This window comes from Dendropsophus ebraccatus, chromosome 13, assembly GCF_027789765.1.
Source record: "Dendropsophus ebraccatus isolate aDenEbr1 chromosome 13, aDenEbr1.pat, whole genome shotgun sequence".
Lineage (NCBI taxonomy): Eukaryota > Metazoa > Chordata > Amphibia > Anura > Hylidae > Dendropsophus > Dendropsophus ebraccatus.
This window is the reverse complement of record NC_091466.1, coordinates 15,866,012-15,889,076: the sequence shown is the minus strand read 5'-3', so window position 1 is coordinate 15,889,076 and position 23,065 is coordinate 15,866,012. Positions and strand designations below refer to the sequence as shown.

The 23,065-nt window shown below is 45.6% G+C and overlaps 1 protein-coding gene across 5 annotated transcripts in view; it reads right to left on the bottom strand.

Moving 5' to 3' along the window:
- LOC138771099 (NACHT, LRR and PYD domains-containing protein 3-like) overlaps positions 1-23,065 on the bottom strand; it is a 128,718-nt gene that overhangs the window by 29,070 nt on the left and 76,583 nt on the right. For all 5 annotated transcript variants that reach the window (XM_069950553.1, XM_069950555.1, XM_069950554.1 and 2 more), the window contains 4 exons: positions 18,921-20,619; positions 10,070-10,240; positions 4,830-5,000; positions 3,857-4,027 (listed from right to left, as the gene is read on the bottom strand). In XM_069950553.1, coding sequence (XP_069806654.1) covers positions 3,857-4,027; positions 4,830-5,000; positions 10,070-10,240; positions 18,921-20,619 — 2,212 coding nt within the window. The remainder of the gene's footprint in view (positions 1-3,856; positions 4,028-4,829; positions 5,001-10,069; positions 10,241-18,920; positions 20,620-23,065) is intronic.

The window sequence follows — 23,065 nt, the reverse complement described above, 5'->3', positions numbered from 1 at the left end:
TTCTATCAATCTAAGGACCTTTCCTACATATATTAGTAATAAAGCACTGGTTCTATTAGATAAGGGTGGTCAGGGAGATTTTGGCATGGGCTGCCACAACATATTGATTCTGATAGGGGACTTCAATTTGTTCTTAGGTTTTGGCATGCTCTCTGTTCCCAAATCCAGGTGAAGCTAGATTTTTCTTTGGCTTACCACCCTGAGACCAACAAGCAAGTCGAGACAGTCAATCAGGTCCTAGGGAATGATCTCCTTAATTTTGTCTCTGCTCACCAGGACAATTGGTCAAGTCTGCTTCTGTGGGCAGATTTCTCGTATTACGATCTGGACTCCAGCTCCACAGGCATATCTTTATTCTTTATTATCTATGGACGACACCCTTGTCTTCCATGGCCTCTGTCTACATTCTGTGAGGTACCAGCCATGGACAAATTGGTCAAGGACTTTGCGTCCATTTGGGAACAGACACGCCAATCCCTGATGCTAGCATCCAGTCAGATGAAGTCCCAGTCAGGCAAGAGGAGGAGACCTGCCATCACCTTTGCTCTGGTCACTAAGTCTGGCTTTCTGCCAAATATGTGCGACTAAAAAAACCAAGTTACAAGTTGGTCCAATGGTTTCTTGGACAATTTACAGTGCTGAAACGCATCGACACTTTTGCCTACAAACTCCATCTGCCTCCCACCATTCGGATCCCGAATTTCTTCCACGTCTCCCTGCTATAGCCAGTTATTCTCAACAGTTCTTCAAGTAACCCATCTCTTCTCCTCCGCAAGCAGTCCCTGATGACATCTACACTGTTAAAGACATCCTGGCGATGAAGACGGTTAGGGGAAAATGCTTCTTTTTGGTGGACTGGAAGAGCTTCAGTCCAGAGGAAAGATCCTGGGAACCTGAGAGTAACATCCTTGACCATAATCTGCTGAAAAAATTTCTACAGGCAAGAAAAGGGGGGAGGCTTCTCTCCTCCTGTGTCTGCAGCGGATGCTGCGTCCCTGATGCCGGAACGTGTGTCCACTTGCTCCCTGGAAGCCTGCGTGTTCACTTACCCAACCACACTCCTGCCCTTTCTCCCTGAGGCTGAAGCGTGTGTCCTTGTCTCTTAGGGCGCACTCGTGATCGGGAGAGGCTGATCAGTTGTACTTGCCAACGCTATGATGCTGATCCTGGCTCAGCAATAGTTTGCTATGGGCTTTTGCAGCCCATAGTAATGGAGCGCCAGTTGCATAGATCAATAAAAAATTCAATAATAAAAATAATAATAAAAGTTTAAATCATCCCCCACCTTTTCCCATTTTATAAAATAAATAAATAAATAAATAAACAAACATATTTGTTACCACCACCTGTTACCACCGCCCAAACTATTAAAATATTGAATTCCTGATTGGATGGTAAACTGCATAAGTGCAAAATTGCCGATTTTTGGTCACATCAAATCCATAAAAAATTGAGTAAAAAGTGATCAAAAAGTGGCATATACAGAAGCAAGGTACTGATAAAAAGTATAAAAAGATCTACGTGATACAGACTATCAGGAATTCCTCTTAGCTGAAAAAGGTTTATTATGATCACCTAAGATTTTCAAGAAAGCAGAACATTCAAAAAGTTAGTTGTCCAGTGTTATTATAAGTATGAGCTTAGATCAATTTCCTTCATTTAAAGCAGGGGTGGGGAACCTTTTCCATGTCGAGGGCCGGTCGGGCATTAATAAAATCATTCGAGGGCCGCATACCATGCGCGGCAATTAGTAGCGTGGGTTTGCAGCACCCAGGGCAAAGTATTGTTCCCCTAGTGCCCCTGCTATTGTAGTTAATCCCCAGTGATGCCCCTGCTATTGTAGTTAACCCCCAGTGATGCCCCTTGTAGTCTAGTCTAGCCAAGTCATGTCCCTGGTAGCCTAAATAACCCCCTATCAGTCATGTCCCTGGTAGCCTAAATAACCCCCTATCAGTCATGTCCCTGGTAGCCTAGTTAACCCCCATCAGTCATGTCCCTGGTAGCCTAAATAACCCCCATCAGTCATGTCCCTGGTGGACTAGTTAACCCCCATCAGTCATGTCCCTGGTGGACTAGTTAACCCCCATCAGTCATGTCCCTGGTGGACTAGTTTACCCCCATCAGTCATGTCCCTGGTAGCCTAAATAACCCCCATCAGTCATGTCCCTGGTGGACTAGTTAACCCCCATCAGTCATGTCCCTGGTGGACTAGTTAACCCCCATTAGTCATGTCCCTGGTGTACTAGTTAACCCCCATTAGTCATGTCCCTGGTGGACTAGTTAACCCCCATCAGTCATGTCCCTGGTAGCCTAAATAACCCCCATCAGTCATGTCCCTGGTGGACTAGTTAACCCCCATCAGTCATGTCCCTGGTGGACTAGTTAACCCCCATCAGTCATGTCCCTGGTGGACTAGTTAACCCCCATCAGTCATGTCCCTGGTGGACTAGTTTACCCCCATCAGTCATGTCCCTGGTGGACTAGTTAACCCCCATCAGTCATGTCCCTGGTGGACTAGTTAACCCCCATCAGGCATGTCCCTGGTGGACTAGTTAACCCCCATCTGTCATGTCCCTGGTAGCCTATTTAACCCCCAAATAAAAAAAATAAACATCCCACTCACCTTACCTCCGTTCCCACGCTGTCCAGGTCCTCTTCTCTCCCACGTCCTCTTATGTCCCAGGTCCTCTGTGCCGGTCTTCTCCTGCAGGCGGCGCGCGATAAAATGACATCATCGCGCACGGCCCGCAGGAGACTGAAGACGCGCTGCTCTGCTGGGGAAGAAGCCGGCATAGACACAGGAGGATGCTGTGTGCGCCGGCTCCTTCCTCCTCCAGAGCAGCGCGCATTACAGGGGAGCTGCGGGCCGCATCGGGAGGTCTCAGGGGCCGGATGCGGCCGGCGGGCCGGAGGTTCCCCACCCCTGATTTAAAGCGACTCTGTACCCACAATCTGACCCCCCCCCCCCCCCTGTACCTTCAGTTAGCTGCTTTTAATCCAAGATCTGTCCTGGGGTCCATTCGGCAGGTGATGCAGTTATTGTCCTAAAAACAAATTTTAAACTTGCAGCCCTGTGCCCAACGGCCGGGGCTTAGAATATCTGTGCCCTAACGTTGCACCACCCTCCTCTGCCTGGAGCATTCCTAATGATGAGGAGGGACAGAGAGAGTGTGCCAGCCTAATGCATAGACATTCTAGGCCAAGCCTGTTGGGCACAGGGCTGCAAGTTTACAAGTTGTTTTTTAGGACAATAACTGCATCACCTGCCGAACGGACCCCAGGACAGATCTTGGATTAAAAGCAGCTATCCGAAGGTACAAGTGGCTTGGGGGGGTCAGATTGTGGGTACAGAGTCGCTTTAAATGAGGAAATTGATCTAAGCTCATACAAGCGGTTGGGGGGGGGGGGGGGGGGGGGGGGGGGGGTGAGATTGGGTTTAAAGCGACTCTGTACCCACAAAGGATCTAACACTGTTGCTTCCATTATCCAGTGAGGCTTCAATAAGAATAATTATCAATTGAGCTTGGACTTTTTTTCATTTTGGGTATCCATAAAATGCTAGTAATCTCTACAGCACCCCATGCCAGTCTCCAGCGAATAAACATGTTCATGTATCTCTTAGGGGGAGAATAGGTTTACATTTTTGCAGCATTACAACACAAACTGATATGTTATAAAAACAGAAGTGAGGAGAAGTGATAGAAGAGGAGACAGGCACAGCCAGTACAGAGGTCACATATCAAGGTGCAGTCAGCAGTTTACATCATACACAGAACAATGGTGCGGTGTATAAAAATAATAAATCCATGTATACCTTGTGCCCCATATGTTTCCTGGACACATATTTTATACTTACTGTAATTCCTCTATCCTGCAGTCTGGACTGGACAGAGCTTCCATCAAGTCACTGAAGCGAGGACCATACAGATTGTTACCAGACAGGTCAATTCTCTTCAGGGACCGGTTATTCCTTATTATAGATGCCAACTGGGTGCAGGACGTGTCTGGTAGATCATTATTAGCCAAGCTGTAAGAATAAGAAGATGAGATGTGGGTGAAGCATCCACAGCACATTGGTATAAAAGCCGTCTCTTGTGCGTGATGGATGTCAGGAATAGTGTCAGATATATGATAAGTTCACTGACACCAAATCTGTGAGGTAGAAATAAAAAATCCCTGAATAATGTCCTGACTTTATGGCATTTCCGAAATCAGTTAGCCAAGATGAGAATACCCCTTTAGGCCATGTTCCCACAGTGTGAGACAGTGGCTGTTCCGTGACCCGGCCGGGTCACAGAACGGACGGTGTCAGAGAAGATCATCCCAGCCGGTACTGCAGTACCAGGCGGATGATATTCCCTGCCACTGAATTCGGATGCGGACGCATCAGTGTGCGCCCGCATCCGAATTCCCTGCTGCTCACAATGGAGCGTGCGGCAGGAGCACTGATAGGTTGTGTGAACTGAATAGCAGCCGCAGAAAACTGACATGTCAGTTTTGTCAGATGGCTTAGTCTCTTACAGGCATTTCATGTCTGTGTTCCGTGCAGATGTTGTGATCGCTAGTGATCACTGCATGAAAATAGTTAAATGACTGCTGATGTCAGTCATTATTGGTAAGTGTTGGCTGCTGATTGCCTTACTCCTCCTGTGTTGTGTACATGTATAGTGCAAGGTGTTAAGGGGTTAAACACAAAGCAGTATCATGGCGCAGTCAGCAGTTTATCTCTTATAACAATGATGCAGAGCCTAAAACAGAATAAAGTTCATGTAAACCCTCTACCCCCCCCCCCCCCATGTCTCAGTCATGTACACATCTCTTATACTCACTGTAATTCCTCTAAACTGCAGTCTGGACCGGACAGGGCTTCTACCAAGTCACTGAAGTTAGGACCAGACAGATGGTTACCAGACAGGTCAAGCTTCTTCAGGAACGGGTTATTTCTTATTATAGCTGCCAGCTCGGTGCAGGACATGTCTGATAGATTATTATAATCCAAACTGTAAGAATGAGAAAATGAGATGTGGTTGACGTGTCCACAGCACATAGGTATAGAAGCTGCCTCTTCGTGGATGTCAGGAATAGTGTTAGCTACAGGATATGTTATTAACACTAAATGTGTAATAGAAACAAAGAATCCCTGAATAATGTCCTCACTTTACAACATGTCATAAATCAGCGATCACTGCAGAACATGGAATCTACAATGGTCATTAAAGGGGTACTCCCCCCAAAAGCAAAAATATGTAATGCCCCCAAACCTAGCTGGTCTTACTCACCAAGTTCTCCTGAGTATTTCGAGCCGTCTCCCATCTTTCTAGCTGCGTTCCTGAGTTACAAGTTTTTCTAAAAGATTGTCTATAATCAAGATAGGAAACGACATTTCCCATCATGGAGCTGAGACGGTAAGATGGTGTAGCAGAGCTCAGACAGTGAGACGGTGTAGCAGAGCTGAGACTGTGTAGCAGAGCTGAGACTGTGTAGCAGAGCTGAGACTGTGTAGCAGAGCTGAGACTGTGTAGCAGAGCTGAGACTGTGTAGCAGAGCTGAGACTGTGTAGCAGAGCTGAGACTGTGTAGCAGAGCTGAGACTGTGTAGCAGAGCTGAGACTGTGTAGCAGAGCTGAGACGGTGTAGCAGAGCTGAGACGGTGTAGCAGAGCTGAGACGGTGTAGCAGAGCTGAGACGGTGTAGCATAGCTGAGACGGTGTAGCAGAGCTGAGACGGTGTAGCAGAGCTGAGACGGTGTAGCAGAGCTGAGACGGTGTAGCAGAGCTGAGACGCTGAGATGGTGTAGCAGAGCTGTGACGCTGAGATGGTGTAGCAGAGCTGAGACGCTAAGATGGTGTAGCAGAGCTGAGACGGTGAGATGGTGTAGCAGAGCTGAGACGGTGAGATGGTGTAGCAGAGCTGAGACGGTGAGATGGTGTAGCAGAGCTGAGACGCCGAGATTGTGTAGCAGAGCTGAGACGGTGAGATGGTGTAGCAGAGCTGAGACGGTGAGATGGTGTAGCAGAGCTGAGACAGTGAGATGGTGTAGCAGAGCTGAGACGGTGAGATGGTGTAGCAGAGCTGAGACCTTGAGATGGTGTAGCAGAGCTGAGATGGTGTAGCAGAGCTGAGACTGAGATGGTGTAGCAGAGCTGAGACTGTGAGATGGCGTAGCAGAGCTGAGACGCTGAGATGGTGTAGCAGAGCTGAGATGGGCACCATGCACGGGTAAGCTGCAGGGTTGTTGGGGGGCCACGGGTGGGTGGGGGTGGGGCTTGTTGTTACACGAGTGATCGGCGGGTGACATTGCGTTGCGCATGACGAGAGGTGCCGTGGATGGGGTGGGGGTGCCGCCAGTAAGCTTGGATGGCGATGGAGTGACCTGTGGTGGTGCCGCGGTTGAAGTGTGGGGGGGTTGTTTGGGGTGTGCAGTGATAGAGGCAAGGGGGGGTGTTTGGGGTGCCGCAGGTAAACGCCGCTACGGGTGACGGGAGGTGCCACTGATGAGCCCAGCGGGGCGAGCGAGCCACGGGGGGGGGGGGGGGGCACAGTCAGGGAGTGAACTCTGGGGCTGGGGGGGGGGGTCACAAAGTACAGGTGACTGGTGTGGCTGCAGTTACAGAGGGAGACAGTGACAGCTGCACTGATCACTGTCTCCCTCTCTAACAGCAGCCACTGCCATCAGTGTCCTCTTTACTTCAGTGTACTGGGTTAGAAGTCTAACCTGGCCCATTGAAGAGACTAAGGACACGTGGTGCCGTCTCGGAGGGTGCGGGCCAGGAGCAGGGAGCGTGTCGGAGTGGACTGAGAGTCGATGATTCTCTGCAATCCGTGGGGGTGGGGGCACCTAGATAACAGCAAAACTATGCAGAATCCATAATAAATTGATATTGGAAAGATGGAAAGCTACGGGTGGGCAATATATTAATGCAAAAATAATTTTGGGGGGAATACCCCTTTAAGCAGTCGGAGGAGCGTGTGTCAGCAGTCTTCAGCTGCTGGGAACTCTCCTTCCTCCATTAACTATTAGAGGTCTCAGTCTGTGAGTCCTGTGATCTCCATTTACCCCGCCTTTACTTTATTACAGGTCACAGTAGGTTTGTATTTAATGCATGTTTGCTAGGTTTTTTTTTCATGCCCAATTATTTGAACAGATTCTGTGACAGAGGCACCAAATGAAGCGTGCAGATGTGAACATAACCTCACAACTGACTCTGCCCCTGCTTAGTCATAAAAACATAGAAGATTGTCGGCAGAAAAAGACCACTGGCTCCATCTAGTCCGTCCTTTTAGTATTTCCTTTCTTATTATCTTAGGATAGATATATGTTTATCCCAGTCAGGTTTAAATTCTGTTATTGTAGATTTACCAACCACCTCTGCTTGAAGTTTGTTCCTGGTAACTACTACTCTTTCAGTAAAATAATATTTTCTCACATTGCTTCTGATCTTTCCCCCAGATAACCTCTCACTGTGTCTTCATGTTCTTGAGCTCAGTTTTTTACTAAATACACTTCCCTCCTGAACTTTATTTAGTCCTGTAACATCCTTAAAGGTTTCCATCATGTCCCCCCTTTCCCTTCTTTCCTCCAGAATATACAGATTTAAATCCTTTAAGTCTTTCCCGATATGGTTTATGCCTCACACCCTCCACCATTTTTGTAGCCGTCTTTGGACCCGTTCTATTTTATCAATGTCCTTTTTTAGGTGAGGTCTCCAGAACTGGACACAGTATTCCAGATGTGGCCTCACCAGAGCTGTATACAGCGGGATCACGATCTCCCTCTTCCTACTGGTAATACCTCTAGCTATACACCCCAGCATACGATTTTCTTTCCCCACCGCCTGGTCGCACTGGTGACTCATTTTAAGGCTGTCAGAAATCACTACCCCTAAATCCTTCTCTTCTGAAGTCTTTTCCAACACGGAACTGCCGATGTGATACTCGGATAGAGGATTCCTCCTCCCCAAGTGCATTATTTTACATTTGGAAACGTTGAACTTCAATTTCCACTGTTTGGACCACTTATCTAGCAAAGCTAAATCATTTTCCATATTACTGACACCTCCAGGAATATCAACCCTGTTGCACACTTTTGTGCCGTCAGCAAACAGTCTAACCTTACCTACCAACCCTTCTCCTATGTCACTTACAAACATATTAAAAAGAATAGGACCCAGAACAGACCCTTGTGGCCACCACTTGTAACCAGTCTCTGCTCGGAATATACACCATTACCAACAACCCTCTGATATCTATCCTTCAGCCAACCACAAATCCACTGAACTATCGCATAATTCGCATAATCGTTAATGACTAACTATCTAAAACGACCGCTATTGCGAAAGACCTGAAAACGTTCACTCATTTCTATGGAACGATAATCGTTACTTATGATCGTATTTGCGATCGTTTTGTCTTCGCTATTGCGTTCGAATCTACTGTGAACGACCGAGTGACATATTATTCAATGCGAACGATTTGCACACGTTTTGCGAAAGAGCAACGATAACGACTCCCTGACGAAGCTTGGAGAGCGAAACGGCGTTGGAGTGTGAGGTGGGGGACTAGTGGACTGGGACTTGTGTTATAGACTGGTAATTACTTGTCATCCATATGGACTTGTCTGTTTACATGTGATTCTTATCAGCGTACTGTAGCAACTGGCACTGTCACTTTATTATGCACGTTATGCTGGATGAATTATAATATGTAGTTTACAACATTTTCTGGATGTACTAGCACTTTAAAATAACTTGTCCCAGCAACTTGGTCTCCCACCTCCCCAGGTCTTGTTTTTAGTGTTGTTTTCTGTGATTGATTCAATAAACTTGCATTTGATAATTAAAGTTTTTTGATTTTATTATTCTTTATTTGGGGTTCCCCATATGTATAATTGGTGTAGTCTGGTCTAGGTGACATGTGGGGACAATAGATACGGTCCTTTACACAATTGTTTGGGTCCTAGATTTATAGGTGTTCTCACTGGGTCCATCTAGTCTGCCCTTTTAGTATTTCCATTCTTATTATCTTAGGATAGCTATATGTTTATCCCAGGTAGGTTTACATTCAGATATCATAGATTTACCATCCACATCTGCACAGCTGCTTCTCTGCTCTTCCTGCTCACTCATCCCCCTCAGCCCCTCCATAGGTTATAATGGACACAGCAAACCAGTCTTCACTTTGCTCCTCTGTAATGAAGAAGGCTTTGCCGGAAAAGGCACAGATAAGGGGGGGGGGGGGCTGTGAAACAGCTTTTTGAGTACAGAGAGAGGCTTTTTTGCCTAATAAAACCTATTACAGAGGTTCTTAAAATTGCTTGTACTATTGATTACAAGTCAAGAAGATTGCATCTACTGCGCTGTTTTACTTGCCAATAAAAACTCATATCTGTAATGGTAGTAGATAACACACATGAGTGAAGAAGAGCTTATGCATCCAGATCTGTATGGATCTGTAATATGGAAACTGTTACAGGAGCTGTGATCACATATAAATATACCTGTACCAGGTATATAGTATATACTGATAGCAGGCATTCACTCAGCTCTGTCTGTCCAAAGACCATTTGGACATTAGCATTTCAAAGGCCCTGAGTCCAGGAAGAAGCTAAGTTAACCTGTTGGTCCACATTCTCCAGTCCCCCACTGTAAGGTATATGAGTGGTCTCAGGGTGGAGTCCTTGGATGGGTTGGGGCAAATCTCAGAGGATATAAACTATGTTATACTCTGGGTTTTGTCATCTTTATGTTATTAGTAAAGTAGTTTTATATATATATATATCCGCAAGGGTTGTATGTTACTCCAGTAGTGATAGAAGGACTGGTGGGTGTGTATACTATATATAACACAAAGTAAGCGGCTTGTACGGGAAACAAAGGTACCAGACTAGTAGCGGACCAAACGGCCTAAATACCCACAGACCAAAATCCCTTAATCAGAAATCATGAAAGTAAATAAATGTAGACATTCACACAGACCACTTTGTAGCAGTTTAACAGTTCTTATATTAGATCTTCCTGTAATAATGTCTTCTCCTATAACTTATACTCATCTCACCCTTATCTTATACTCACTGTAATTCCTGTATCCTGCAGTCTGGACTGGACAGAGCTTCCACCATGTCACTAAAGTGAGGACCAGACAGATGGTTACTAGACAGGTTGAGTATCGTCAGGGATGGGTTATTCCTTATTATAGATGCCAACAGAGAGCAGGACCTGTCTGATAGTTGGTTTTTAGTCAAACTGTAAGAACAAGAAGATGAGAAGCGGATGATGAGCTCAGAGAACGTTAACACTTTAACCTTTTCATGACAGCTTACAGAATATATTCAATGGTGGTGATGAGGTGTATACAGTGGTCTTAGGAGCTCAGCCTGCTCCATACACAGCGGGTGGCTGATGTTGTGTGCAACAGACACCCTCTGCTAATGACCAACATCATGCCATTTAACCACTTAAAGGGGTACTCTAGCTAGAGGTAAAAAAAACAAACCTGCTGCAGAAGCATATAGCATTGCTTACCAGGGGCGGACACAGACTGCATAGGGCCAATATGCAAAAAATTTGTTTCCCCCCCCCCCCCCCTTTGTTTCCCACCAACATTTTCCACTTCGGGCACCCCTACCAAATGTTCTACAAAATACAAAAAACGGCAATTAGTGACTCACAGGTGACGTCTTCTTTAATCTGAGGCGTCACTTTCCTTTTCCTCTCCATCCGGTCCAGGCCTCCATGATGATTTCAGCCACAATTCATCTCTTCAAAACCTGCCAGACAAACATCTCCAGCAACTTCCGCACATTTCCAGCAACTTCCTTTCCTTTTTACTACTTATAGGCTCCCATATAGTAGTAATTCCACTTATTGGTGTCATGTGCAGTAAAGTGAATAGGTAGGATCCCCCATATAGTCCTAACACTATCTATGACCTCCCATACAGTAATAAAATCCCCTTCTATGACCCCCCCCCATATAGTAATAATGTCCCCTGCTGTGCCTTCCATATTGTAAATATACCCTCTGCTGTCCCTTCCATATAGTAATAATGCCCCCTGCTGTGCCCCATATAGTAATAGTGCCCCTAGCTGTGCCCTATATATTAGTAATGCCCCCTCTTGTGACCCCCTTTAGTAACAATGAAAATTTACAGTCAGACCACCACAAAAGGAGTATTACACGTCCCAGTATTAGGTTCCCAGTATATTACACACCCCAGTGTGAGGTCCCCAGTATATTACACACCCCAGTATATTACAACACTCCCCAGTATATTACACACCCCACTCAGAGCAGGCTGAGACTTAGAGATAGCATTCTACTGACTGACTGTACATACTGGTAGTTTGTGCCCATATGATGCAGCTGCACTCCATATCATCATACTACTACCCCCTTCATTCTCCTGATCCTCCATCATACTATTCCCCCCTTCATCCTCCTGCCCCTCCAACATCATACTACTCCCCCCTTCATCCTCCTGCCCCTCCATCATTATACTACTCCCCCTTCATCCTCCTGCCCTGCCATCATACTACTCCCCCTTCATCCTCCAGACCCTCCATCATCATACTACTCCCGCCTTCATCCTCCAGACCCTCCATCATCATACTACTACCCACTTCATCCTGCACACCCTCCATCATACTACTACCCCCCACATGATCCTCCTGCCCTTCCATCATAGTACTACCCCTCTCATCCTCCTGCCCTTCCATCATCATACTACTACCCCCTTCATCATCATACTACTACCCCTCTCATCCTCCTGCCCCTCCATTATCATACTACTACCCCTCTCATCCTCCTGCCCTTCCATCATCATACTACTAATTCCTTCATCCTCCTGTCCCTTCATCATCATACCACTACCACCTTCATCTGTATTTAAAAACAAAAAAAATATACTAACCTCACCAGTATGGTTCTTCCAGTCCCCCATGGACTCCTCTCCCTACTCTGCATTAGTGACATTGCTCGCGTTTGGGGGGGGGGGGGGGGACATGGTTTTGCCGGGGCTGTCTCCTCAGAATCAGGACAGTGCCGGCAAAACCTGAGGGCCCCCACCTGCTCCCCTCCTCCCCATCCGGACACAGGAATCAACTGCTTCTCGTTTCCGCTGTCTGTTGACCTGGCCTGGGGGAGGGGCCTGTCAACCCAGAAGATGCCGTACAGTACAGGGGGGAGGAGCAGTCCATTACAGCATCACATTACAGTGTGAGTTAGGGAGTCTTCTCCTGTCACCAATGGAAACAAGAAGCGGTGGATTCAAGTGTCCGGATGGTGAGGGAGGGAGCAGGTGAGGGCCCTCAGTAAGACGAGTGGTGGCACACACACGGATTGTTACTTGCTACCAGGGCCTGGGACAATCAGTGTGTGTGCGTCTGCATATGCTGGGCTGGGGCCCCGAGTCTGACACTGATTATAACGGCAGTGCATCAGGGATGCGGAAAGGGGGACAACTAAGCGGGCAGCGGGCCCCTGTGCAGCTGAACCGGCTGCCCAAGCTGTATGTCCGCCAGTGTTGCTTACCTGTCTGATACAGTTCTGAAACTACCAAAATTCCATTTGTTTTAGGTGTCTTAGTTCTGTACTTTGTGGCTGTACTTCCTTGTTCAGCAACTGTTTAGTACTAAAAGTTCCAGAATGCAATGCTTCCCTTCAGCTGTTCATCACAGTTCCCCACCCTGCCCATTTCACGCCCAAAGCTGTTGCAGAACATCTAGGCTGTGTTCACACATTGAACATAACATATGCTCCGACCCACACATTACACTGTATTCTCTACCTGTATTGCAGGTATTGTAATAAAGAACTTTTTGAATTTAATTTGTGCTGTTTTATTTTTCTTTTCTTCGCCATGCACGTATTATGATCAAGCATCTTTTGTCTTTAAAGTTAAGCCCCACAATAAGGAAATTATCCGATATTATGTAACATGGGATATACTGTTATGTTTCCACACACAATTTTTGGTCAGTATTTGGACATGTCAACTCTTTGAGTGAAGACAAACCCTTTTTTTCTTTTAAAGTTTAACCCCTTCACGTCCGCAATCTGTATATATACATTCCTACTGCACATACCCTGCGCAGTAGGAATGTATATATACAATCCTGACCGAAGGGGCTGAAGATGTGTGCATTGAGAGCGGCCCCGCACACATCAGTGTCCTCAGAAGCCCAGCATAATGACAAACAACTGTGATCCCGCAGCTGCCTGTCATTAACCCCTTAAACGCCGTTATCTATAGTGTTTAAGGTGCTCAGTGACAGGATTTGTTTTTTCAATTTTACCAAAGTTTTTTTTCCCATTTTGCAGCATATTTTATGGCAAAAGTCTGTCATTACAATGTACAATTGGTTCACCAAAAAATAAGATCACATGGGTTTTTAGATGAAAAAAAAATAAAGTGCTATGGCCAAAAAAGTGAGGAAAAAACAAAAGTGTTGTTATTATTGCAGAAGTTGTGACATTATAGGCTGCTCTTTCTCTATTAACCCCTTAAGGACAGAGCTTGAAATGGCCTTAATGACAGAGACAAATTTTATGAATATGACCAGTGTCACTTTATTCATTAATAACTTGGGAATGCTTTTACCTATCCGGCTGATTCTGAGTTTGTTTTCTCGTGACATATTGTACTTTACATTTCTGGTAAATTGGAGTCGATACTCATAACGAATTTTTATGAAAAAAAACCCAAATAATGTGAAAAAATGTGAAAAACTGCATTTTTCCAACTTTGAAACTTTTTTGCGTATACAGAAAGTGGTTATACCACATAAATTATATATTAAATAGCATTAGCAACATGTCTACTTTATGTTGGCGGCATTTATTAAATGATCTTTCATTTTTTTTTAGACGATAGGAAGCTTAAAACATTAGCAGCAAATTTCCAAATTTTCTGTAAAATTTCAAAATCAGATATTTTTAGGGCCTGTATGTTAGAAAGCCCCACGAAGCACCCCATTTCAGAAACTGCACCCCCCACACTCTGCAAAAGCATATCCAGAAAGTGTTTTAACCCTTTAGGGGAGTAACAGAAATAAAAGCTAAGTGTGTAAGAAATTTTAAAATTTTAATTTTCTGTGCAGAGATTTTATTGTAATCCAATATTTTTCATAATTATAAACCTATTACCAGAGAAATGCGCCCCAATAATTATTGCCCCGTTTCTGCAGTTTATAGAAATACCCCATATGTGGCCCTATTGCGCTATTTGACGCAACCACAAGCCTCAGATACAAAGGAGCGCCTAGTGAATTTCAACGCCTCCGTTATATTTGGTAATTTCTGACTGTACCACTTCAGGTTGGCAGAGGCTCTGGGGTGCCAAAACCTAAAAAACACCCCTAAAGGGACACCACTTAGAAAACTACACCCCTCAAGGAATGTAACAAGGGGTGCGGTGAGCATCTGGACCCCACAGGTGCTTCACAGATTTTCCGAACAATATGGCGTGAAAAAAGAAAAATTTATTTTTTACACTAAAATGTTGTTCTAGCCTTCAATTTTTCATTTTCTTAAAGGGATAAGAGGAAAAAAAAAGACACAAAATGTGTAGCGCAGTTTCTCCCGAGTACGGAAATACCCCACATGTGGCGATTAAGTGCCAAGGGGGCGCAGGACGAGCCTCCAAAGGGAAGGAGCGCCAATTGGCTTTTGGAAGCTGAATTTCACTGGAAAGGATTTCAAGGGCCATGTTGCATTTACAGAGACCTCGTGCTGCCAAGACACTGGAAAGCCCCCACAAGTGACCCCATTCTGGAAACTACACCCCTCAAGGAATCTAACAAGGGGTGCAGTGAGCAAATGGACCCCACTGGTGACGGGCACAAATGTGGAACAATGTGACGTAAAAGTAAAAAATTTAATTTTTTCACTTTCATGGCACAAATGTGCCCGTCATCAAGGGGTCCATATCCTCACTGCACCCCTTGTTAGATTCCTTGAGGGGTGCAGTTTCCAGAATGAGTTCACTTGTGGGGGGTTTCCAGTGTTTTGGCAGCACGAGGGCTCTGTAAATGCGACATGGCGTTCATCATCCATTCTAGCCAAATCCAACCTCCAAAATCCAAATGGCGCTCCTTCCCTTCGGAGGCTTGCCCTGCGCCCACATGGCGCTTTATGTCCACATGTGGGGTATTTACGGACTCGGGGGAAATTGCTCTACACATATTGTGTGTTTTTTTCTCTTTTAACCCCTTGTGAAAATGATAAATTCAAGGCTAAACCAACATTATAGTGTAAAAAATGTAATATTTCATTTTCACGCCACATTGTTCCACATTTGTGCCAGTCACCAGTGGGGTCCATATGCTCACTACACCCCTTGTTACATTCCTTGAGGGGTGTAGTTTCCATAATGGGGTCACTTGTGGGGGGTTTCAACTGTCTTGGCAACACAGAGGCCTTTTAAATGCAACATGGCCCCTCGAAATCCATTCCATTCAAATCCAGCCTTCAAAAACCAAATGGCGCTCCTTCCCTTCGGAGGCTTACCCTGCACCCGCATGGCGCTTTATGTCCACATGTGGGGTATTTCCGTACTCAGGGGAAATTGCTCTACACATTTATTGTTTTTTTTTATCTTTTAGCCCCTTGTGAAAATGAAAAAATCATGACAAGATTAATGATTTAGAGTAAAAACTTTACAAAAATTACACTAAATGTTGGTCTAGCCTTGATTTTTTCCATTTCCACAAGGGGTTAAAAAAGAAAATGAACACAAAACGTGTAGGGTAGTTTCCCCTGAGTACGAAAATACCCCATATGTGGGCGTAATGTGCCATATGGGCACAGGGCAAGCCACCACTGGACCCCACTGGTGACAGGCACTTACGTAGAACATATGCCGAGAAAATAAAAAATACCATTTTTTTCATTTTCACGTCCCAAATGTGTCCATCACCAGGGGGCCATATACCCGCTGCCCCACTTGTTAGATTCCTTATGGGGTGTAGTTTCCAGAATGGGGTCACTTGTGGGGGTTTTCTTCTGTCCCGGCAGCACAGAGGCTCTGTAATTGCATCATGGCATCCTCTAATGGGAATGGCGGCCATACCTACTTAGCTGGGGAAAAGGGACAATTCTAATTTATTTGGGGGTATTAGGCCAATTATTAGTGTATAAGGTTGGAAATGACAGGTGTCCATCAAATTCAACCTAAGTTGATCTAGAGGAAGGCAAAAAAACCCTTGTGAGGCAGACGACAGTAGCCTCATCACAGGGGAAAAATTCCTTCCCGACTCCATATTGGCGATCAGAATAATCCCCGGATCAACGTGACCCCTGAAATAGGAATAAGGGACAGAATTTAGATAATGTAGAACCCCAGTGACGTGTGGTGCGCCTTGAAGCGATCCAGTATGCAGAGGCCGGGGGGATCAGAACAGGTGTCACACTGGAAAATGGTGTCCTTCCTGATCCCCCTGTTACACCACAGTCTGCACTTCTTCTGGGGTCTCCCTTTCTCCAGTGTGGGGGACGTCACCTGGAAAATGTTGTCCTGGTGCGATACGGGGTCCTTCATATCCAGAAGCGCTGGGTCCGCTCCATGGCTGCTAAATATTAGGGCTCTATTACTGCTTCTGATATGTTTGGATCGTGCCGCAAGCTACAGTAGCTCGGGCAGCGAGGGACCGGAAGAGGGGGTGCTGGTATAAAAGTTATCCCCGTACAGGTGGTGGTGACCTTTATCCAGCAGTGGGAAGATCAGTTCCCGGACGATCTTCCCACTTGTTCCGAGGATGGGGGGGGGGAGGGGGCATCTGGGGGCTGGATTCGGGTGTCCCTTTCTACATACACTCTAAGGGTACGAGCAAACTGCGGAATCGCGACAGATAACCCTTCGTGCATTCCGCAGTTGGCACCCGCCGGCGGAGTGATGCGGGCGCGCGTCTCCGTCCGTGTCATAGACTCCATTCTATGCACCGGCGGATTCCGCTCTCTGTCCAACGTGTTCATTCTTTGGATGGACGACGGAATCCGCCCATGCATAGAATGGAGTCTATGACACGGGTAGAGACATGCGCCCGCATCAGTCCGCCGGCGGGTGCCAGCTGCGGAATGCACAAAGGGTTATCCTTCGCCATTCTGCAGTGTGCACGTACCCTAGATCTGTAAGTGTACCCTGAGGTACGCTCACAGAGTTTGGAGAATTTCACGCCATACCGTGATCTCTTTTTGGGACGGTACTGGCGGAAAAGACGTGTCTGGGGGGCAGCGTACGCTACGCTACTCCCAGACACGTCACTGGATGATGAGGATGATGAGAATGAATGGAGGAAAGAAGGATCCCCCCCATTCATCCTCACTGGCTGTTTCGGTGTCGGAGGCAATAACGTATCCCTGACGCCGAAAACACCCTGGGGGCCATCTTTATACGGGGATTGGTATATGGGGTATGTAGTGGTGTAGTCTCAAACTTTATTCAATGTAGTGTGGTGTAATGTAGTGTTTTTTAAGTGTTTTTTTACAGTAAGTATAAAAAAAAAACCTACGCCAACAAAGGAGTTGCTGATAAATGCCGCACTTATGTGCGGCACTTATCAGCAGACCGTGGCAGTAGGATATAGAAAAAAACCACCCTACGCCAAAAAGGAGGAGTTGCTGATTAGCAGCGCACTTTCGTGCGATGCTGATCAACACTCAGCGGCGATAGGGTGCGGAAAATAGAAAAAAAAAAAATTTGGAAAAAAAAAAAAAAACTTTTTCTACATTCTGAACATCCCTATAGTGGCTGATACGTGTATTACACATATCAGCTGCTAGAGGGCAGCAGAGCGCAAAATCCGGAAAATGACGAGGCTGGAGCCGGAAATAGCTGAAAGAAGACGACGGGGACCGCCGGAAAGATCCGAAGACGCGCCGGAAAGATGGAGGACGCCGCGAACCCGGAAGACGCCGATCAGGAGCCCGGGACAGGTGAGTAATGTACAAATACCTGCTCTGGACCCCTCGGCTACCTAGCTGAGGGGTCCAGGGCAGGTATTTATTATTTTGCTGGACTCTGATCGCCGTGCCACCGGCCCGATTGCCGTGAACGGCCGGCCGGCCGTTCACGGCGATCGGGCCGGTGGCACGGTGACCACCATTACTTTTTACAGTAATGGCGGTCGGTGCCATCCTCGGACAGCACCGACCGCCATTTTTTTCCGGGTCATCGGGTCACCGATGACCCGGAAAGGTTCCGATCGCCGCTATTGGCTGATCTGAATTGAGCAGCCTATAGCGGCGATCGTAAGCACGGGGGGTGTTAACCACCCCCCGTGCCGAGAAGCTAAGGTGGCCTGCTATGATTTATAGCAGGCCATCTTTCCCGATCGCTGTGTGCGAACACGCAGCGATCGGGGAAACATTGGGCGTAAATTTACGCCCTGATGCGCCAAGTACCAGGGCGCGAGGGCGTAAGTTTACGCCCGATGTCGTTAAGGGGTTAATGTTGACTTGTTGTCTAGGTTACGGACTACAACTCTGCTCTAAAAGCAGTGGACTAGCTGGTATATATGCAGTTATAATGTAGATGTATAGATAAACTATGTGTGTGTATATATATATATATATATATATATATATATATATATATATATATATATATGCTAGTCTACGGGAGTCTATACCAACTAGACTAAAGTCTATACCAACTAGACTACAAGTTGTCAACATCAATAGAGAAAGAGCAGCATATCCAGAGAAGGAGGAAAGAGGGGAAAACGCTTTTAGTTCCTCCTCTTCCTTGGCCCATCAGGGAAGCTTTAGTTAGTATGAAATATTTTTATGCTATTTTCTGTTCTCTGAGCCAGGGTGTGTCCTATAGTCAGAGGTGCCAACAGGTGAAAAAATGCATTAAGCATTAAGCAAAACAAAATATGTTTAATCAGATTTGTGTTAGAAATAAATATCATAATTTGTATTTTACCTCAAACTCCATAGATTGTGTAAAGCCGGTGCAAGTCTTTCTAATCCTTCTGTTTCTAATGAACATCCAGTTAGATTGAGTTCTTCTATATTTGTGCAGGTTTCTATGATGAACTCCAACACTGTGCAGTCCAGAAGCGACATGTGAACTTCAGAAAGGTCTAAACTTGTGTGTGATTCTAAGGATTGCCGCACCAGAGGCTTATTCCGAGTTTCATAAAGATAGAAGAAAGTCCTGAGAAGTTGTTGCTTTTTCTCTTCAGTACTTCTAAGCCCCTGTAGTTCTAGAACTAAGTCAATTAACCAAGTGATGACATCTATGGAAGCCTGAGCTGCTACATGTTTGTCCAGGTATCCAATTAGCATTGACCTGGTTGAGGCATCTGATAGACCACACAGGAATCGGAGGAAGATCTCACCACGTCCATCAGGATAGGATTTGGCTTTATCTAGTGATTCCCGTAACTCAGGAGAATAATCAATATAATATACCAAGGCAGAGAAGAATTCCTGGACAGTGAGGTGTAAGAAGGAATAGGTCACAGGTTCCTCCGATTCCATCAGAAAACTGGATAAGAGTTTGGACTTATTGTCCACATGGAAAGAATCCAAATCTCGATCGTCAAAAATAATCCTATGATTCATGACTCCATGTTCTGCCATCCATCCGATGGACTGCAGGATCTTCTGAGCGTCACTCTTGTCCAGGCTGTGATTGGCCAGAATATTGGCGATGAATATGGCAAAGAGCTGGGTCACTGTTTTAGGTAATAAGGATGCCGGCTGATCACCCCGTGTTGTCTGGAAGCTCCTGGATAACACTGTACAGATGATCCAGCAGTAGGACGGGAGGTAACAGAACGTGTACAATGTGTCATTCTGCTTCACATACGTAAAAGCCTTTTCTGCCAGTTCAGGGTCAGAGAAGAAGTTCTCAAAGTACGTCCGTCGTTCTTCTGGAAAAAACCCAGTGATTTCTACAATTCGTTGGAAAACTTTACAATCAATTGATGCCAGATTGGCTGGGCGACTGGTCATCAGAACAGAACAACCATTAAGAAGAGACTTTCTCACCAAACTAACCACAATCTGACCACAATGTCCGCGCTCTCTAGGATTAGAGCACAAGTGACGGGATGTGAAATCCATTCTATGATTACTTTCATCTAATCCATCAAATATAAAGAGAAGTTTCTCTGGATCTTGAAAGATGTTCTCAATCTGCTCCTCTAGATATGGATATTGTTGGAGGATCATGGTCTCCAGACTAACCACATCCAGTTGGTTCAGCTCCCGGAATTTTAAGAAAAAGACAAAAGAGAATCTCTGATAGAGCTCCCCCCTCACCCAGTCATAGACAAACTTCTGCATCAGTGTGGTCTTCCCTACTCCGGGCACTCCACTCACCATTACCATATGTGGCACAAGTCTGGATTGGTGGCACCAGCGGAATAACTTGTTGGGGGAAATGCGTTGCAGTTTATTTTGGATTTCCTTTAAATATTCTTCATGTTTTACCCCGGTCTCTATGAGCTCATTCACAGAGCGTTCCCTAAACTGATCAGTGGAGACAATAATGAGGTTCACATATCGTGTATACAATGAAAAACTTTCCTCTTCCTGGTTACATCTTGGAGGTATGTACTCTATGAGTTTTTCACATTTTTCATACAAATATTTCTTGTGGTGGTTCTGGATGTCTACAGGAAAGAGGAAAATAATGGCGAAGGTAAGAAGATGAAACAAAATAGTTGTCATTTTTTGTGAAGTTGATACATTTTACTCTACAACCTTTAACTAGACATATAACTAAACAGTCATAACATAATAAAAACGGCATATGCATCACATTGTACACTTACGTGCAATTATAGCATATAAATCTACCAAGAGACACTGCAGCCTATATTAAAAAAAAATACTAGATGCAAATAAAATGCCTACTCTATATAACTAGGGTCTAGGGTGCACAGCGGGTAGACAAAACACACAGCCCAAAAGTGTGATAAAACACTTGTTCACACTTGGTATGTTCACACTGAGTAAATGTGGCGTAATGTCGCGCGCCTCCGTTCCAGCCGCTCTCCGCTCAAAGAATTGACATGTCAATTCTTTGTGTAGACAACGGTTTAAAGGGAATATGTCACAAACAAAAAAAATTAGAAAGTGTTAAAATTACATTTGTTGTTGGTTTTGGTTAATTTATATGTGTTATTTATATTTTTTACATGTAAGGAAATATGAAAAATTAATGACCTAATTTTTCATATTTCCCACTGATGGCCCCTAGGGGGAGCTCCAGCAGGTAAAAAGTAACCTGAAATACAGCTGCTGAAAAGAGGCAGTCTCTGCTTTACTGCTGTGACATCATCACTTCCCCCCTCTTTTCACAGAACAAAGAGGGGAAAGGAGCAGTGCCATTTTGTTGTTGTCTGCACAGCAGTACAGATACTGATAGAAGTGTGTCCCCAGCCAACTTCATAATACATTTTAGCTCTGCTCCAGATGACTCGAAAATCTGGATACAGTCCTGCAAAACTTCACCCAGGACTGTATCCCACATGCAGAGCAGAACTCAAATGCAGCCAGCTGACAAGCTGACGGCCGTGCGAAGCGGAGCACTTCACTACTACCATTAATTTGCTCCTCCCTGATGTACACTCAGACAGACAGATCATACACGCACACCCATACAGGGAGATCATACACGCACACCCATACAGGGAGATCATACACGCACACCCATACAGGGAGATCATACACGCACACCCATACAGGGAGATCATACACGCACACCCATACAGGGAGATCATACACGCACACCCATACAGGGAGATCATACACGCACACCCATGCAGGGAGATCATACACGCACACCCATGCAGGGAGATCATACACGCACACTCATACACGCACGCTCACACAGACAGGTGGGTCTCCTGACAGCTGCTCCAGGTGCTCCAAAGCTACCCTCGGATCTCCGTCCACATGCAGCTCACCGCTCAGGCTCCAGTAGCCTCTGACCATACCACACACCACAGCTGCTGTAGAACCTCCATACTACAACTCAGCTGCGACAGAACCCCATACTGCACCTTAGCTGCTGCAGAACCTCATACCACATACCTCAGCTGCTGCAGAACCTCATACCACATACCTCAGCTGCTGCAGAACCCCTTACTAGACCTCAGCTGCTGCAGAACCTCATACCACATACCTCAGCTGCTGCAGAACCCCTTACTAGACCTCAGCTGCTGCTAATTGTTTGGGAGCTAAAATGAAATTCTTTGCCAGGTCATATATATATCCCATCTATACCATGTTAGCCTTGCATTACATATACAGATGCAGTGTAGTAGCTACAGGCAGTGTCCTGACATTGGGAAGGAAGGGGTTAACACACTGGCAGCTTTTCTCTTTATTATAAATCCTATATGACCAAATTCTAAATCAATGGTGCGGCTCTAACAAACCACATAAATCCTACAAATATTATGCACACCAATAAATATACTATAAGTCCAGAAGTAATAAATATTAATTCCTTTATTCGAAAAAATATATATAAGGACATACAATTTTAAAAAAGGTAAGATATGTAGAAAAATGGCACCGGTAAACCACAGATCACACCTGGACCAGAAAATATCAGAAAAACCTGGGTAAACAGCTACACTAAATACATGTAAAGTGCTTGTGGAAAAATATTTTGTATACTCAATACAGTCAATAGAGTGTAGTCTGAATATGTAAACATCCAATAAATGCCCAGCTTCCAAAAGTGCAAATAGCAAAGTGCTCAATATACCTCACGCACGTTTCGCGTGGCAGCTTGATCACAGGGCTGATGAATACTGGCTGCCCACCGGTATTTATATGTACGGGGATCCTCCCCCCATCTCCGGACGCTTCCGCCAAGCGTCTGACGTCACCGCGCCGATGACGCAACGCCGCTCCGTCCAACTGTCCCCCCGCACGTGCCCGGTCACGTGAGAGGAATAGGCCGGACTTCAAGGCAGCGCGTTGCCATGGGAACCGAGACGCAGCTCGCACAGGGTTCAGCGTCCGATGGGGAGGTGTTGCATAAACACATGCGGTGACTACATGGAAGCTGCGCATTTTAACCAGGAGGACTACTCCACTGGA